The 20,214-nt window shown below is 37.7% G+C and overlaps 1 protein-coding gene across 3 annotated transcripts in view; it reads left to right on the forward strand.

The window, feature by feature from the left end:
- The first annotated feature begins 288 nt into the window (after positions 1-288).
- Positions 289-20,214, forward strand: part of Fuss (SKI family transcriptional corepressor fussel) — a 92,793-nt gene continuing 72,867 nt past the window's right edge. For 2 of the 3 annotated variants that reach the window (XR_014440605.1, XR_014440606.1), the window contains exon 1: positions 406-484. Coding sequence is in view for 1 of the 3 variants with exons in the window: in XM_083109764.1 (XP_082965890.1) it covers positions 420-484 (65 nt within the window). In the remaining 2 variants the exon portion in view is untranslated. Of the gene's footprint in view, positions 485-20,214 lie in introns of all 3 variants that reach the window. The other variant, XM_083109764.1, reaches the window with a different exon arrangement.

The following is a 20,214-nucleotide window of genomic DNA, read 5'->3' on the forward strand; positions in this document are numbered from 1 at the left end:
TTGGAGTGTTTTTCAGTTATATTAACAAAACTTTGTAGATAAAGAATGAATTTTTATATTATTTTAACAAATATAATCTTTATTAATCCTTTATTTTAATATTTATATCGCGCATAAATTCGACGATATAAAAAATTTGTGACCAATTTTTTATTCAAAAATACGTATTGTATACATATATTTATTTATGTTATAAAACACGTATATTATTTGTGTATGTTTAGCACTGCTGCGGTGAATGGCGCGTGAATCCGGCTACGCACAATTTCGAGTATATCGTATCGTGGTTCTCCCATCGAAATGTAATAAAGTATCGGTCGCGTGTGCGGGAGTGCCGTGCAAAGTGTCGCGCGATCGTCCTATTTTGTTGATTAGTGCGTACCCGAATGTGATTAACCGTGTTTTCGCGAGTAAGTGCCATGAAGGAGCAGCAAAGGACGAACGAGAGAGGATCCTTGGAGGTATCAGGCGGAGCAAATATAGGGTGAGCAATGACTTATTTATTTATTATTTCTTACTTGTAAAATTAATTGCTCGCTAATCTGCGCGGTAATTATTCGTCATTTTTATATCTTTCATTGTGTAATACATACAATACAAAAAAATATTCTAAAAAAATATTCTATAATTTATTTAAAACACATAAATCATGTATGTGTATAATGAAATTAATTTCTTATGGAAAAAAATATAATTAATAATATAAAATACTTTAACAATGTTTGAGTTTTATAATTATTTGCATTATTTAAATAAATTATTAAGTGTTCTTATTTATGATATTTTATAAGAGTTTATGTCGGAAAAGGATTTTTTCGGAAATTACGTATTCTTTTTTATTTAATGTTTATTTAAAGAAAAAAACGAACAAAAATGCATAACAATTATTGCATAATAGTGTAATAATTATATTTTAAAGTATTAATTATTTCAAACATTGTTTAAAAATTTGAATACATTTCTGTTTTACAAATCAATATTATATATACATATTGATATATTATATATATTGATATATACGTGTACTCCCCCCCCATTGTTCCGCATCGGATTGGTGAGTGATTAATTTATCTTTTATTTTAATCTCGAGCAAGAATCACGATCAAGCGCAAAGTTCACGTATACAATTCCATTATCGTGTTTTATCATCCAAAATTCAACGCGAAGCAAGTAATTATAAATTTATTTCTCATAAAAAAAGGAGAAACTTAACTGTTGAAAATTTGAGAGTAGCAATTAGAGAATCTTATATTAGAAATGTAGGATATTCCGCTACCTGTATCAAGTAGTCAAAGGGTATACTTATTCACCTCGAGCTCTCGAATGAAGCTCTCACGCGACGCAGCGGACAAATTAGTCTCGCGCGTGCAACGAGGCGGGCGGCACCCTCGCAAAGCTGCGCATCGGTCCAATAAAGCGGGCCCCGGGAGTCAACACAGTGTATTTCGTGCGAATCGACTCGATACGAGGGGGAGGGATGAAGGAGAGCCACGAATCGCGGACCCCGCTACGAGCGGAACAATGCGACCACTCGGGCAGGAGCATTTAATTGTTTCCGCTCCTGTCCGCCGTCGTTTTCGTTCCTGCGGAGCGTCTCTCTAAGCTGTCTCCTCCCCGCTCGTTAGCGAGTTCCTCTCTCGGAACCGGAAGACGTCGACGTTGCAGAGCAACGTTTCTCCTCTCTCCTCTCCGCCATTCGCCATCAGAGTTGCACGTGGCCGCGTCATCGGTCCGAAACGATTTAATTTACTTATTTCGCACAAGAATCCACATGGATCGCGTTAACGATGCGGCAAGCTGTAATCCGGATCGCGATTGGTTGACGCAACCGTAAAGATTGAATTAAATAACTGCAATTTTCTGCAGAAATTGATATGAATTAAATGAAATTAAAGTATCCTTAAATTACTACTACAGCGTAAAAAGTTACCTGTCGATTGCGCGAATTAAGAGGTCATATTTCACAAAATATGTATAAATCGTTATTGTTTTTATTTTAATCATTTCTTGCAGAGTGAGATCTCTATGATATATTTAAAAATTATAAAGAGCTGCATACGCATAAGTTTCTTACTTCTTTCCGAATTATGTAGATTTTTCTCAAAACCTCGAGTTTTTAGCGAATTATTCGAAAGATCATATTGGTACATTTAACCGTGCGGCTTAAATGGACCCGATGCGTGATGCTGAAAGTAGAACGAGGTCGAATTTCACATGTCGTCACGCACAGCGGAGCGCGGTATGCAAATATGTACAAAACGCCCGGGAACATTTTATGGACCGTTGTTCTTCTGCTTGTAAACGGTTATTATAAAGCGGAACAGCCAGTCCTACTTAACATAGATCTTAATCATACTATTTTTCATTGCTGTTTCGCTTCCATGTGCATTAAGAGAGGCTATTAAATAGCATAATATTAGACTCTAACTCGTTTGACGCATCTAATTCTTCATCTTTCAATTAGTATAAAACGCTTTTATTTTCGAAAATTCTCAATCTATAAAATTCTGTTTTTTTGATCAATTTTTTTCCTTTTTTTATACAATGATTAATATTGAAAAGAAGTTTTCATAAATGTTTTCGAAAAAAAAGAGGATACTTTCCAAGTCCTTTCAAACCTTCGTGCTTGCGGAGAATACCGTCTTTACTAAAGAGGCAGATGAAACTCTTGGCGAACTTAAAAATTCCCTTTGTACTTGCTAAGAAAAGACGCATTTAATTTTACACTTTTCACTTGTATCCAAAATCCCTTGCGAGATGCACATTGCGAATTACAAAATGAGTATTTTTTGATAACTGAAATTTAAAAAAATCTGCATCAAGGAATTCCAACAAGATGAATTTGTCTTTTTCTCTAACATTTTATTAGCATCTTATACACGTAACGATATAAATCAAAGTATATAATATTTCCTATTTTTAACTCCAGTCGTTTTCGACGAGCGCGTCTCTTGAATAAGGGTAACTTATTCGGCTCGCGCGCAAACTTAAGCGAGGTTCGGCCGAAAAGCGGCACATCGCGAACGGTGCACGCACGAGAATGGATGCGGGAACGAAGGGAGGAAGGGAGGAAGGAAGGAAGGAAGGAACGTGGGGGGCTTTGGATTTCTCTCGCACGTCGCCACGCACATACTGTGGGGAACGCGGTATGCAAATGTGTACAAAGCGACGGGAGCATTTTGCAGTCCGTTGTTCCTGCGCTTATACATATCTCTCGCTCTTTCTCCTTTCCTCTCGCATGCGGTCCTCTGGCATCCCGCGGGCTTTCTCCCGGGCGCGTTTACGCAACACGTATACATACATACACACACACACATACACATACACTTGTTCTCCGGAAGAAAATAGGGAAACACGGGGTAGAAGAGGCCGCGTCGCAACCCCATCGACCGCCCCCTCTCGTTCCTCAACGTTGTGCAACGACCGGTTGGTCGGTCGGTCGGTCGGTCCCTAGGTATTATTTCGCTCGAGGCGCCAGGAAGCAAGGAAAGTCGCGTCTCTCTCTCGACGGCGTATGAATAAAATATTATTTTCACCTCGCCTCGCGCCACAAAATGCAACTTCTCGACGAGCGTTAGGTCGTGCTGGGATGCTGCGAAAAGATTCGGGAAATAGAGAGAGTTTGGTGAGACCGGTTGGTATCTAACGAAACAGAATGCCGAAGTTGTAATTATTATATTTAGTAAACAATTAAAATTAATATTAATTGATTAATTATTGTTAATTCTAAAGTCAGAATTTTTTAATTTTTTCGTAATCAAAACGTATATGTATATACTTTATTTATAATTTCTCTCTTCGTTAGATATAAACCAACGAAACTAAATGTCATTATCACTAGCTGTTATCAAACACCCTAATTATAAACAAAAATTTAAGTTTGCCACAAAAGTGTCAAGACTGTTAAAAACTTAATTTAAAATTAAGTTGAAAAGTATTGAGAGTTTAAAAACTTTATAATTTAAATATCTCTAGCTCTCTCATTCTTCGCAAGAGAACAAAGTACACAGCTATTTATCACTATGTACTCAATTGACAAAACATATTGACTTTTTCTATAATGTTTTAATATTACGTAAATATTCTAATGTATATCCAGGTAAAACAAAGAGAAAGAGGCAATATATTATGTTGACCAATTCTAAATCTTGTGAAATTTCACTTCTCATCGTATCGTAGATATTAAAAAGCAAAAGTTGTTTTATATTTAAGACTTTAACTTTTATTCTTGTGCCTTTTCTCGTATTAACATTTCCAATTGTAATACGCTTCTATTATCAATTGTCTTTATAATTTTATTAGTATAATATTATTAATTTCTTTTTCGCAAAGATGACAAATTTTAAAATCATTTTTTTCACTGACAGACTTACCGACGTATTCAATTGAATATTTCCGCAATTATCTATCATTTTATTTGATTTTGCAAGATGGAATATATAAATTCGAGCCGAAATTCCGATGTCATCGTCCCATAATCGTTGCATCGATGGCCAATCAGTTACTAATTCACCCCTAAGATTTTCACGTTGTACGCGGCATGCTGCAAGCATGCTGCAAGGGGCACGGTGATAATATCGTTAGGGCGCGACTAATGGGAGAGCCGCGAGAATGATTGCTCAAACGTAGAGCGTATTTATCGTGTAGCGGAGCGCGCCAACGCGCGATGCAACGTGTAATGTATTTTAAAAGCGTGCCTTTCGAGGGCGGCGTCAAAAGCCGATGTAAAATATGATCAAATAAAGCGAGGCGAGAATTAGATTTGGCAGGCTCTTTCTCCGCGCAGCGGCGCGGCGGCCCGGTTGTTCCGTGTAGAAAAAATTTCGTTGAAAAAAAAAAAACGTTCGTCCACAGTATGTGGTTGCATAAATGCGTACCGCTGCAAACCTATCGACTAGTGATTTTCTTTATGGGTTTTCGAGAAGGTCTTACATAGATTATACATTTAATAATTTTCCAAAAATATCACATTTCATATAGAAAAAGGTATATATTTATAACTTCACGTATAAAAGTTGTTTTTATTATCGATTATTAAATTTCATTATTTTATATGATTATCTCATTCTCTTAATTTTCCTTAAAAACGATAGTACATGATAAAACTTTTTGAATTTATTATTACTTATAAATTTAAAATTGCTTATAATTTCTCGATGTTAGGTGCTTTTTATCGAGGTATATTAAGAATTTTTATTATTATTTAAAATTTTAATATTTTATATAAATTTAAATTTTTTGTGAATATTCCAAATTATTCTATTTTTTCTTTTCTCTCTCTCTTTCTCTGTTTAATCAATTGTAGCATCATAAATTGGACTTGCATTCGGCATATTGCGTGAGTTTTGATCAGACATTGAATAGTTAAAATACACGTGTCTCGGTAGGGTTACTCTGATAAAAATTAACGAAAGAGCTTACGTCTATCTCTGTTAATTCTGCCTCCCTAACCATGATTGCCTTATTATTCGTAAAAAAGATTTTTTAATTACCGCAGCGCCAGACTGAAATATTGAGTCGCTCGCTAATATGACGAGTGGTTTCATCGGCTCGCCATAATGCATTGACGATTTATATAAGAGAGATCTTCCGTTTATCCCTTTTACTATGCAGAAAGTGAAATCGTTGATTACAGTGCATTTTTACATCTACCGTTTAATATATCTGAGAGAATATCTGAGAGATCTTGTGTGAGATATATCTTTACATTTTTCTAAATTAAACGGAAGCACTTTAAAAATTAAATATATTTAATTAAATATACTAAATTAAAAAAAATAGAATTAAATGACTACATCTAACGCTAGATATTCACATATGTCGAGTGATGTGTTAATTATTATTCGAATAATTTTATTCAAATTTTGTTGTTTAGTCTTTCATTCTAAATAATCGATGTGGTGCATAACTTGAAAATGCATATCGGTATTTAACAAAGTCTAAAAGCGCGTGACTCGACGGCGGTCTCAATCACCGCGATCGCTATACCGCAAAAGGTTTTAACGCTAGCCCCGCGCTACTTCAGAGGCGATCGGCCGTTGTTGGGAAGATTTTTCATCACCGCTTGCGCTTGCACAGTCACCGAGCAATACCCCATGGAAAAAGGGTAAAAATTGCCACCTCCGGTGCGTTAAGCGCGCTTCGCGCTAGTTTCGCGAGATGAGAGAGAAAGAGAGAGAGGAGAGAGAACTGGTGCAAGCTAGCGAGAGCCACGAGGGTGAGGACAGAGGACAAACGTGCGTCGGTGTGCGCGCGTACGCGTATATGTGTGTGGGTGCATGTACGCCGGGGACGCCTGCATGGCAGGCAGGTTAATACAGCGGCGCTAGAATGGAGGGTGGCTGCTGATGTAATTTTTGCCCGTTTGATGTCTTTAATGGAATCAGGCGCGTATCTAGCAGGCGCCACTCAATTTGCAGGGTGCGACTAATGGCTGCTGCGAGAGGTAGTCGGACCCGACCCGGACGAATGCCCCGAGCTGCTGGCGTACCCAACATCGCAGCTCGTACCTCGCAACTTGACGCGACTCGATACGATTCGGCTCGACTCGGCTCGACTTGGTCCATATCTATCTACCTGCCGAATAAAAGATACGCTGCTCGCCGGATAAGAGATAAGTTGATACTTCGATTCGAGTAATTCAAACGCTCCGAAAAGAATATGGTTTGGGCGCGATATTCATTACTCGAGTATAGTTGAAGTAGAATTGTGGATATAATTAACCGCTTAAAGAAAATAAAATGATAGATGTTTTTGATAGCATCATTGAGAGCGTAGATAAATTTAAATAAATTAATGTATTTTAATTTTTAAATTAAATTAAAAATTAGTTAATTAAATACAATTGATTTTTAATAGAAGCAAATATAATTTTGATCGTGCACTTAGCCGCCGAATCTGTCAAAAGATTTATTTTTGAAAACGCTTTGTTATAAGAAATGTGATTTTAAAAATTAATGATAAAAAGCAGTGCAGATTATAGATGCAGTCTGATTCTAAGAACGATAAGAAATAATCATGTCGAGATGCAGTTTCGAGGTTGCTGCCAAATTAGATAGAAATTGCGAGAATCAATATAGCGCGCGATATTATTGAGGAAATTATGGAGGGTAATCGCGCGCTTCGGGAGATGCTTTCTTGAGATTTCCTTGAAAGATAGAAATTGCAAGAGCATAAACCCTATAGCTTGGCATTATAAGCAAGAAACAAAACTTAACTGTGAGGGATTGGAAATTTTAAGAAAAGTTTAACTCATCGATACAGCATTAACGGAGGCATTTAATTAAACGAAACAAAACTACAACCCTGAAGTTCCCAAAATTAAACATATACATTCGGCTCCATTATTCGAGAAAAATCCAAAGCAAATGTAAAAACTCTGATAATCGTATAACTGCGTCCACTTAGAGAATTATGTTCCAATCGCAATACGACCGAACCTACTTTGCATTTCCGCGACCGAAGAAAACGAGGGAAAGGGAAAAAAAAGAAAGCGCGAAGATCGAAGTAGTTCGCGTCACCAAGGCCAGAATCGTCGATCGTTGCTGTGTGTATAGAGGTGCCCTATAAAATATATTATGTCCCTCTCATTATCACGCTATTCTTCGCGAGCGGTCGCGCGGAATGATAGGACCAGGACGAGTGAATGTATTTAGCCGAACACCCCGGAGTTCGACCTAAATGTTTGACATTACCGAACGTTGGCGCGAAGGGGACGTTGGCGGGGGAAGAGACCCCCCTTTCTCGGCAATCCTCCCTCCCGTAAATTCCGCGCCAACGTTTCTGCCCCCGAAATGCGTTTTCACGCCAATTTGTCTCTCCGGAAGCTTTCACGAGTCTTTACGCTGCCCCCTTTTCCCCCGATAGGCAGGCGCGTTTCTGGATATAACCACGCACAAGCGCGCGTCCCTGACCCCGCTGTCACCCGATATATAAACGTGCGCGATCGACTACGCCCGCTTCGAAAGAACGAAATTATCGAAGTCGCGAATCATAAGTTCGCACGATTTTATGATGATTGTTAATAATGTGAAGAGCTAATTATTTTGCGAAAATCCTGTCGAGGAATTATTCCCTTTAATTGAGAAGGTTACAATTATTTTTGACATATTAAATACGAGGTATTGGATTTAAAAATAAATTAATTTTGATATTAGATTAAAAGAGAGAATAAAAAATTATAATTAATTATTATAAGAATATTGCAATAATGAAATGTTACAATTGTAGAAAAGTCTGATTGTTCTATAAACATGATTACACATTTCTGTAATATTTCAATATTGTGAAAACTTTGTTTAATTACAGCTTAAATTTTCTTTCTCTGCATTTAAAAGTTATAATAAAAAATATAATAGATTTTCTTGAATGATATCCATTTAACCCAAAGGGTTCAGAATTTTTTTTTTTAATTTTATTTTAATAAAAGACACTCTAAGATTTTCTCCCTTACAACTTATGAAATCTATTATTTTTTATGAGTAGCCCTCTCTTCGCGCAAAAAATATCATTTCGAGAAAAATCATCATTAACCACACCAACACACGATCCTTTCTTATCTCTCACAGGTACAAAACGTATTTACTCGTACTTCGCGATTGTGAGCAGGACTCTCGAGAGTCCAAGGAGAGCGCGCGTTGCCAAGCTCGTGGAATTAATTTAGCAAAGCCGCACCGGTTTCCTTAGGTATTACGCGAAGGGCGGGCCGGTCCTCAAAGGACCGAAGATCGTAGAGATAGCCGCAGTTCCGCGGCGGGTGCGTGTGTATAATAACGAGAGGAAACCCGGGCGAGCTTTATTTCCCCCGGGGGCCCCCGCGGGAGCTTAACCAGTCGTCGCCCATCCGACTCGAACGAGAGAGCAAAGACGCGGAAGATCATATCGGAGCAGATAATTGGTTGGCGATCTCCACCCTGCTCTCTCCCCTAAACCGTTCTACCCCGCTATATTCTTTTCGCTCATTTTTCCCAAAGCTTCTTCGCGGTACCGCAACCAGGGAATGTTTTAATTAAAAGCAACCGGACCACAGTTGGCGCATCGCGTCAATTTTTCGTCCCGTCCTAAAAGAGAGAACGAGAGAGATGTAATCGCGCAACATGCAGTCTTTCTCTCGATTCATCTATCGAATAGGCTGCGAATAGGTATGAATCGAAAGTGAATTACAGTTATTTCTCGTTGCACGCGATTAATTTTTTCAGAAGCTTTTTTCTTTATCTGAATTAAAGGAGACAATTTACCATAGCGACTTTATCGCGATTAATTTTTTCAGAAGCAGCATTTTTCCTTATCTGAATTAAAGGAGACAATTTATCACAGCGACTTTATCAATAAATTAAATGTTGTTAAATTATCGATATTATGATATTATAAAAATATATTTTATTGGAGACTTTAAGGGTGCGCGAACAAAAGTTTGTGCTTTTTTATCTTTAAAATTTCTATTCATTATTAAGGATGATAATAAAACATGTTCTTGAAAGCTTTCCTGACTTGGAAAGGATCTTAGATAGACATCTTTACAAAGTCAGTTTATGCTCCGGACGTCCAAGTATCTTTATCACGTTGAGATATGAAAGTCGAGACGCTTGAATCTCCCTCGGAACTCCCTCGCATCTTGATTTTTCATCGGCCGGTTGTCGAGGATATCAAGTGTCGTACGTGTTCGAAGCTCGACTTCATCTCGAGTCGTGTTGCAAAGAAGATACCGTAACTACATTCAGATAGTCATCTCGCCATAATTAATAGCCGCAATTTCGAAGTAATAGATATTAAATTTAAAAAAATTTACTTGTATCTAACTAAAAATTGTTGATAAAGAACTTGGAAGAACTTCATTTATTTTCTTTGATTATTTCGATATAATTATTGTACGTAATCAAACGACGATATTTACTTTATCCTTATAACAATATTAATAAACATAATTGATAATTACAATTTTACATTCTTGGCATCGAACACACGGCTTTAAACATTAAATATTGTCTGCGAGAATGCCAGTGTCATCGCTATCGCTGCCGTTACTATTGGCGGTGATCGGAAGCCGCGCAGCGGGCCATGGGTTTTACGGTGACGGCGGCATCGGTCGGTGATTATAGGCCGCGACTCGACAGGCGAGTCGCAAGGTCGAAAGCTCGATCGAGAGATGCGAGAAGAAAAGAAGCTCAGCGATGAAGGCATCCGCACTCTCACGACGGCGAGCTCGCACACGGATAGCGGCCGATCAAAAAGCCTGCCGCGGAAGAAAGAAACTCGCCGCGTCGAGTGAGACGAATGTGGCAGGCAGACAAGGAAGAGGGTAGACGTATCGAAACTGCGAGAAACGAGAGAGCGAGAGAACGGACAGATAAGGAAGGAATGAGGCTCGCAAGAGGATGAAATTGGAGAGGGTGAAAAATGACCGCGCGCGCGTCCGTGTGATATAAACGAGAGGGTGGTCGAGGAGAGGGAGAGAGAGGAGCGAGTGTATATCTACTATCTACGTGCTGGAAAAGCGAGGGATTTATACTTCAGGAGTTTTCTGTCAAGACACGAGAGACACTAGGAAAAGACGAGAGAAGAAGACAGAAGAGCAGAGAGAGAGAAAGAGAAACAGTAGAGACGAAGCGAGCTCGAGCGAGAGGATGTCAGTGGCGAAAGAAAAAAAAGGCAACGAAGACGTGAAGAGAGGAGGGCGAGGAGGAGAAGATCAAGGAAGATGGACGGAGGGAGGAGGAGCGCAGCTCTCGGAGAGCGGGCAGGATAAATAAACGCGGCGCGCCGCCCTCTCATCTCAGACACCTCTATTTCGCCGCTCCTCGTGGACGCAAGTCATCCTCTGTTTCGGAGCGCGGAGATACGATGAGGCGAGCCGAGGTGTGCGAGCAAAAAGGGAGGCAGGGAGTGCCGCGGGTACAGGATCACGGCCACCTTCCTCGCGCGCTCGTCATTAACCCTTTCTCGGACATATACGTCTCCGATAATAATCACAGAGGCGAGCGAAGTCGTCAAATCAGGGGACGCAGGAAAACACGAGAGTAATTTTCTTTTGTCTTTCTAAGCGTCTCATATGAAAGAGACTTATATATAATTATTCGTTAAATTATTAATCAAAAATATATTACAAGTATTTATATTTTTTATACGCACAATATTGTACGTATAATTTTTAATTTATTTCATATGTTATTTTATTTTAAAGTGAAACACGTGAGACATTTCCCTTTATTTTGATTAATTTTTCAATTTTTTATCCGCGCTTTTAATCATATTTCAATTGCATTAATCAGCGATTTCGCTTATAGTTCTTGCTCGCGGTCATTCAATTTTCCATGACCTTTCGGAATGAACGTTCACCATTCGCCTGCGGCACAGTATAAGAGATCTAATGATTGGCTGCGTGCTCGTTATTTGCTGTCTAACAACGCACCGACTAATCGCGAAGGATGAATGTATCTCAATCGCGAGAGCGATTTCACTAACGATCTACGATATAACCCGGAAGATCCGCCTTCTACTTTGAATCAGAGTATCGCGAAAATTTTCCATCGCAAAATGTCGATCCTATTATCAAAATAGATTGAAATATCAAAAGATACATGTACTTTTGTCACTTTAGATTATGACGTCAAAAAAGGAGAAATAGACTCGAATAATTCTTGTAATTTAAATTCAAGTAAATGTCTCTTTTCGATGATATACATATCTTTAAATTGTATTAAAATAAAACAGGTTCTCCTTCGCTACGCAAATCATACAAATTTTAAATATGCGATCTTGATAATGTATCAAAATATTGGAAAGTGTTACATAAATATTTCTATAGCGCTAAACTTAAGAAAATAATCTCGAACAATTGAAAAATTTAAACACCTGATGGTAATTTGTTCACTGAAAGAAAGAAAGATGAAATCCGAAAAAAGGAAGTTAAACACATTTTATTATATATCAAAATATGAAAAAGGTAGCTCCCCTAAAATAACAACATTATTGTTTTCCAAACTCATTACTTCTTCTAATAAAAAACTGAACGTACGCCCTTAAAGATAATAATGTTAAGTAATACATAAAACATAAAATATAAAGAGTAAAATAAATGTTGTATTTATTTCTGTTTTATACAATAGAATTAATAATAAAATGAGTTTCTAGATTAGACGGAGATTAGACGCTAAAAAAAGTTTTCCTGCGAAAATCCTCTTCTTAATCTATTATTATTATTTTTAATGTGTTATTTTGCCAAAGATTCCTCACTGTGCAAATAAAAGAAATTTGGGATAAATGTCAAGATATTTGTTTTGCGCCAAAACTCGGGTAAAATTTCTATGGTATTAGACCTACTCAGATCTGATTTGACCTGATCTCCCATTTCTTTGAAATCTAAATCTACCTTAAATACTTCATAAATCGGCTTTGTGTAAAATAATAATTTGTTTGATGAAAAAGGAAAAAAAGGAAATTCGAAAAAATCAAAACTACTAAAAACTAATCCCTTAAAATACAATAGCTAAAGAGTTTTTTGGCTTGTTTAAGTATAATAAAGCGCCAGACAAGTGAAATTATGTCAAATATACTGTTTAGTTTTAACAATAGATATTGTTAATATTCTATTAATTGTCAAATTATTTAACATTGTGATTTCGTAAGAACTGCAAGAAATGCGCTTTTAATTAAACTTTTGCAAAAAAATTCCATTTTCGAAAACACTTGTATAACCTGCTGCAAAATGCATAATTAATTATAATATAAATATCAAACGATATTAAAATATAATCAATACAACTTATTTAAGACTACTACGCGGTTCTATTAGATTTTTTATTAGACGTTAATACTATCAAGATCAAAGATAGCATGCGTAAATAGATTTACAAGAATTGATTGTTCACGGTCTTGAGCACGATCGAATCGCTAATCGGAATACAGCTTATCGGTGCTGGATCGCGCGGCCAATTCTTTAGAAGAGAAGAGGGCAACGAAAACGAGAACGAGAAGAGAAGAGACCGGAAAGAGTCGGGGCGACGACCGGGAAGGACCGAGGGTCGATTTTCTGGATCGCGGAATAGGACGGATCGCGCTTGCGGATCGTGATTTGCGCGATTACCTGTAATGACATTCCGCCGCCACCAACACCACCACCCCCTTTGCACAGTACCCTCCGTCCTTCCCCTCCCTCCCGCCTCCTCCCGCGCTCTCCTTGTCCGATCGCGGTCGTGCGCGATCCGCGTGTGTGGGTTCAGGGATGTGACAATGGTCGCTCATTATCGGCTCGCTATTGGCCCATTGTTGCCGGTGAGAGAGAGCCGGAACGGGCCTTACCGAGTGCGGCGAGGAATGATACCGGGTCGTACACCGCAGCGGGGGTGGTGACTCGTCCTTTTTCGATCGGTGCCGCCGGCACTAGCGGCAATGTCGGGACACACCGTATGTACATATTCCGTACGTTTCGCACCGCGGCTCGTTGACTGATAAAAGGCGCGGTTAAAATGTCATTCACACATTCAAGTATCCCTCTCTCTCTCTTTCTCTTCCTCGGTGATTGTCATATGTATGCGTAAAGATACAGCCGCGTTACAATAGGATCGCGTCGCAATATTGATTGCGATATTGATTCGCATTGATCGCGGGTGTTGCGACGAGATATCGATGCAAAAGAGTACGCATATGCCTTTCGATTATTTATTTTTTTTATTTAACGAGTTGAAAATATTTTATTTTGTTTTGCATCGCTGGGGAAGAAGCTGCCCGTTAATAATCCGACAGCTTTCTCTCTCTCCCTCTCTTTCTCTGTCAACGAGCATCTTCGTGCGTCGAGAAAAACCAAGCAAAATAATTTCCTTTCGCGTCGAGTCGACGTTGCTACCTCCATCGGCAACCTCTCTCTCTCTCTCTTTCTTCTTTCGTTCCGCTCCTCTTCGTTGCTCTCCCCCAGCACCCCGCTTTCCGATTCTAGCACCCGCGTGCCGGCCATGCCGTAGCCAGAAAAGCAAGCAGAAAACGTAGGCAGACAGCTGAAACCCGATGGGCGCAGCGCCGGGGCGCGCTAAAACATGCAAAATCATGCAAATTGCGTTCGTTCGAACATCCAGCTCCCTCCCTCTCACCCCCGTCCTCCCCCTTCTACCAGCAGCACCATCGCCTACTCGTCGACTTCCTCCGATCCCAAGCTCGCGTCTCTCCTTCTCTCTCCCTCTCTCTCTCCTTCTTCTCGTCCCTCTTTTTCTCGATCATCCTCTCCTCCCTATTTCTCCTCTTTTCTTCGCTTTTTCTCCTCTCCCCCTTCCGTCTCTCCTCATCTCCGCGCTTTATTCCTCCGTCCCGCAGCATCTATCGCCATCGTCCGCGCTGTTCTCTTTTATCTCCCTGTCGATGCTGCGCGCGCGAGAGCGTCAAAAATGTTTCGACGATTGTATGCCGCGGCGTTTGTTCCTTTATTTTTGCCGAGGGGGGTGGAATACCAGGCTGGGCGGGGCTGCCCCTGCCGCTGGCGCGCACCGGGGGATGAAACCTCGCCCGCCATATTTACGTCTCTCTGTCGCGAGTGGGAAGCGGAAAAAAGTCCGGGAAATCGCGAGATCCGCCGTTTCGCCTCGCGCTCTCTCTATCCGACGATGGCCTTATCTCCCCCGTTCGCGTCTCTGATAACGCCCGAGTCGGTGCGTTTGCGATCGCGAGAGATACATCCGGATGCGCGACTAATCAGTCTTGAGTCATAATATAAAATTCGTCTATGCGATTTTGCATATCCGGAGATCACGAAATCAATAGAATTTCATGCTAGAATTATAACGCGTAGATTGTAATTAATGATATAATTAGGTAATTATACAAAGATGTAAAAAAATAATAAATAATGAATATACATAAATAATGTTGAAGCTAAAGCATAGAAAAGAATTTTATTCACGCGGTAAAAGAAACAAAATATAATTAACCTAATATATACATTTTATATATTTTTTTATTTATATTATTTATTTATTATATATTATATATTTCAATAAAAAGAATAACATAATCCGCCATCGAAAAATAAATTTACAATAATTATTTTGATCTCATTTCTTTTTGTAACGTTCTTATTTTAGACTTTCTTCGCATAGACTATAATTATGTAAAATATAAAAAAAAAAACAATTTGATAATTCACGATACGCAACCTGCTTTTTTTATAGCTTAAAATCGAGCATGAGCTTTCATAGAAAAGGTTAGCACGCGAGTGCTATTAAAGTCATGTCTTCTATTTGCGACTAATGGCGAGAGCGTGCTGTTATTTAGAGCAGGAGCGCGCTTGGGAAAACGTGCTAATTTTCAGAGTGAGTTTGCTGTATGCCCTTCTCTTCTTGCTTCTTTACAGCAAGCGTAATCACTGTAATCCTACAAGCGCGAGGTGCCGTTCTCGCAAAAAGCGCCCATTGTAAGCGGAGCTTTTGCACAACCCTGCGTACTTTGACTTTCTTTTTTCTAAATCGCACCTACGTATATTTCTTTAGTTCTATTATATGCTGTTAAATGCGGTTAAATCCAGAATTTTATCTATCGAGCTAAATAAGAAATATTTAATTTTAATTTAATTAATTTTAATTAAATTTTTACAAGATAGATTTTTTAAAAATATTTAAAATTTTAAAAAAATTCCGATTAACGAAAAAATAAAATTATATTTATCTTGTCACTAACAAATATTTTTTTCTTACAACTTTTTACTAAATTATAATTATATATATGTTTAATTTCTTTAATTTTTGTCTTAATTTAAATGTTTTGTTTTCAAAAATGATGAAATTTAGTTATCCATACATATTTCATTTGCCATACATCATCAAATTTAAATTCCATATTAATAATAGGTAATTAAATTTATAAATTTATACAAAAAAATTTTAGATACAAAATATAAATAATTTAATAAATTTTTTTAAAATCTCTCTCTAAGGAACTTAGTTGTTTTTGCGTCTTTTCACGATGAATTTTGTTACTTTCATCGACTGATCTGTCTCGCGTCTTTCGACTTGTTTATAGATATGAAAAAAATGGTGTCGCGTCCGGCGAGCGCGACGCATTTTGGGCCGTCGCGACGCCCCCGCGCTATTTTCCACATTTTCTGCAGTTTTTCCGAGCTTTCGTAATCCCAAAGAGGGATTCTGCCGGGTCCGCGTAATCCGACTGCTGTTCGCTAATGAAATTAAAAAAAAAAAAGAGAGAGATAGGAGATCTCTCGATGGACGACGACCAAAAAAGAGGAATGAAAGAGCCGACGCCGAGGGGATTTGCAACGGCGTTGATTAAAACCGCGACGACGTATGGCTGCATTCAACGAACAGTGGATTTACAGGCGGTGCTCGTTCTCCTCGATATGTCACAACATACACATACACACATGTACATCTCTCTCTTTTTTCTATCCACATATGTGTGTATATACATGGAGTTATATATATATATATATATATATATATATATATATATATATATATATATATATATATATGTATATGTATATGTATATGTATATGTATATGTATATGTATATGTATATGTATATGTATATGTATATGTATATGTATATGTATATGTATATGTATATGTATATGTATATGTATATGTATATGTATATATGGATGTAGAGTCGCGATTCTTTTTTTTTCAATGCAGTCAGAAGAAACGGAATGACAAATACCTGAGAGTGCAGTCGCCATTATAATCGAACGCATCATTCTTCATGCATAAAGGCTAATAATTTAATGCGCACGTGCTCCGTGGTCTTAACTGCCTTTATTATCGAACGGATGGGAATTATCGACAGCACAACGTTCCGTATGATTCTCGACGATGCCGCGCATTTTTATGAAAAAATCCCGAATATGGCGAGCGACAGCGTTATCGTTTTGTGGCTACTATGCCTTCAATAATTTCAACGAACATTGCACGTCTTTAAATATCGCATTTATCGCGACATAGCAAATCCAGATACGGCGAATCTAAAGCAATCTAAATCGAGAGAAGCACATAATCGAGGATGAATATCGATGAAGCGTAACATCACTTCGAACAGTCAAGAGTGAATATATCGAAGCGGTATATCACTTGGAGGAAGTGGATTGTTAAGGACAAATGTCCAAGTGATATATTGTTCCGATATATTGCGAGCAGACGGATAATCGAGGGACAGAGAATATCAAAATCAGACATTATCTCGAGGAGAATAGTCCGAATAGTCTAACAGAATTATGAAATTTATTCGTCTTAAAAAATTATGTAAGATATTTATTAAAGATAAACGTTGAAAAACGGGATATTTTCTAATCAAGAAAAGAACAAAGCTTTTCGAGACAAATAATCGAAGATGAATAATATCCCGAATGATAAGTACTTGAGGAGGCGGTTATCAAGGATAGATATGGTTGCGAGAAAAATGATCGTAAGGATGATTATCGAAATAAACGGATTGCGCGAATATTATGCAGATGAAAGAACGTTTTGTCGCGGTTGAATTTTTGCGTGGAAATTTTATATCTCTACACTTCTCTTCTCCTCCATGCGCGATAGAGCGACGACGAGATTACCGATAACCCCCTGCGCGGAAAAATACTGTTCGGACTAAAGGGACTAATTGAATTACCACGTGCTATTGTGAGTAAGACAGCTTAGCCGCCACAATGGACAATGAGATGCCCCTGGTCTGTGGGCTCACATTGTGTCCATACTGTAGTAGAGCGTACCTGTCTGCAAACGTGGCGTCTCACCGTACTTCTCGGATGACCTAAGCATATGTATATATGTGTTCGCATCATGTTTCTTCTTTATCATATAGTTACGTTATGATACAAGGATGACAAGAATTTTGCAGTTCTCAAAATATATTTAAGTACATAGAGTAAACGTCTAGCTTGCAAGTAACATTTATAATTCTTCTTGCAATCTTTTTTGTGTTCTTTATGTTATTAAAAATCGGCAAAGAAAGCTAAGAAAGGTAGTGTGCTTATTAAAATGCTCTAAATTATCCTTAGAAAATTAAATATTATTAAAAAAAGATTGCCATTAAATAAAATTAATTTGTTTTAATAAGAAGATAATTCACTTTTATAAATATATTTTTTATTTATCATCACATATAAATTTATTAGACTTCTTTAAAAATTTTCTTTTTATTGCAAATTTAAACTAAATTTTAATTTAGCAGCAACAAGGTATTTTCGACAATTTGAGAAGTATATATATATATTGCATAATTATTGGCACTTAAGTAAATAGATTTATAGACCAGGGATACGGATTTATCGGTTAATTCGTTGTTAGCCGAACATTTCGAGTGGAGTCATCATCTTAGAGAGGGTCTATGGAATCTGGAAAACCACCTCGAGTGGTGTTTACGACGTTTAGAAAGCTTCGGGACGCGCGGCATTTCGGAGCAGTCGGGAACAACTCGTCTCGAAGAAACAGGCAGAGGAGGCTGGAGTACCGTTTCGAAACTGAAGTTAAAACCTCCCGACTCATCGCGCAAAATTACCCGGTCGAGTGGGTTCTATCTCGTTCGAATTAGTTGGAATTTTCTTCTCGTCCTATTGTAGCGGTTCTCGATCTGACATCGATATAAGGCCGGCTCGAGAACGTTACAAAAAGAACGCGCGAAAAAAGCACCAAAGCGGTACCAAAAAAAAATCAGAATAGAATTCTTGTTGTTTAAACAAACCCATTATGGATATGCTGGGCGCATCTTATTTTTAGAAGAAATTACAATGGGTTTTAATATCGTCGCTGTTTACTATAATAATAATTGTTATTAAATGTAAAATAATTGTTTAATATTTTTTTCAAGTGCTTATTTTTAACTTATATTACTTAAAATAATAATAATTTCTATAGGAGGAAGTTATTGTGCAGTTCATTTATATCTCAGCTTTTGTAAAAATATATATAAAATGAATCATATAAAATTTATTTAATTTAATATTATATATGTATAGATTCTCTTTAGTCCTAGATGTTTTTTACTACAATTAAATTTTATTTTTTTTCCATAACAAAATATATTTATTAGTATTCTTTTAATTAATATGTATATATATATATGCGAATGGACCCAAAGTTAAAATGAGAGCCTTAGACCCATGTCTTTCTTACAAAATTCCTCCTCCGACCGTCCCTTTCGGCCCGTGCAACGTCGATCGATCGCTCGCGATATCTTCCCTCGATCTTTATCTACAAATCTTTACATCGGGCAGCGCGAAGAACAATGATCGGCAGGCGCTAAAGTGTTTCTGGCGCTTCGTAGCCACTAGGGAGAGCAAGCTGGCCACGCACAAAGGCCTCACTGTGGGTCATGAGAGTCATCCGGCATTCGGTGTTTATTTAACTAACTAAGCACAACGCGAACGCATACCTGTTCATCGCGTGGCATCATCGTGCGCGCGCGCGCGAGCGATTATTATCGCATTGTACAACCGGAGAGAGATCGCGGATCGGCGTTGGGTCGCAGCTGACGGCGAGATGGCAGCGAGTCTCGTTTCGATTATTCGCAGCATCCTCTCCATGAATGAATCCATCCACGAACTGTGCGAATACAAACATCGAACGCCTTGTTCTTGACTCGAATTTGTAGGATTATCTTGCGATGTAGTGAAAATTGAGAGCGATTAAATTGAATTAATTTTTTTTCAAGATTACAATTACAATTTTTGGCCCAAGGAATTATCTATACCATAATATCAATTATATATTATGATATTATTTATAAATATATAAATAATATTATATGTATATATATCATATGTATAATTGATATTACAATATGCAGATAATCCCATAATTCCATAGATCAAACTATAATTATAGTCTTGACAAAAATTAACTCAATTTAATTATTTTTAATTTTTTATTATATTGCGAGAATCTTAATCTTAATTTCGAGCATATAAATTTTATAGTAATTATAGCATTTAATATTTATAATATTAGAAATCTTGTTGTAATAATAATTTACATTTCTATTACTTTCTTTTTTTATATCTAACAGGAAACATTCTTTTCTATAGGCATTCTTTGGCTGCTCCAGTGTTAACAACTTCATCGCCATTCATGCATTTTTCGAAATCTCTGAATGGGCTACTATGACAAGAAACGCAAAATTCGGTTTATACAATTTGTAGCGTAGCAGGGGTTCGACATTTTTATCTCGCTTTATTTCTTGTAATTCTCTTGGACGTGGATTAGTTTTGATCCGTGCGAGATCTTTTT

The sequence above is a fragment of the Camponotus vicinus genome, unplaced genomic scaffold (assembly GCF_025532165.1).
Source record: "Camponotus vicinus isolate PSW18456_S1 unplaced genomic scaffold, iyCamVici1.0 SCAF_1, whole genome shotgun sequence".
NCBI classification, from domain to species: domain Eukaryota; kingdom Metazoa; phylum Arthropoda; class Insecta; order Hymenoptera; family Formicidae; genus Camponotus; species Camponotus vicinus.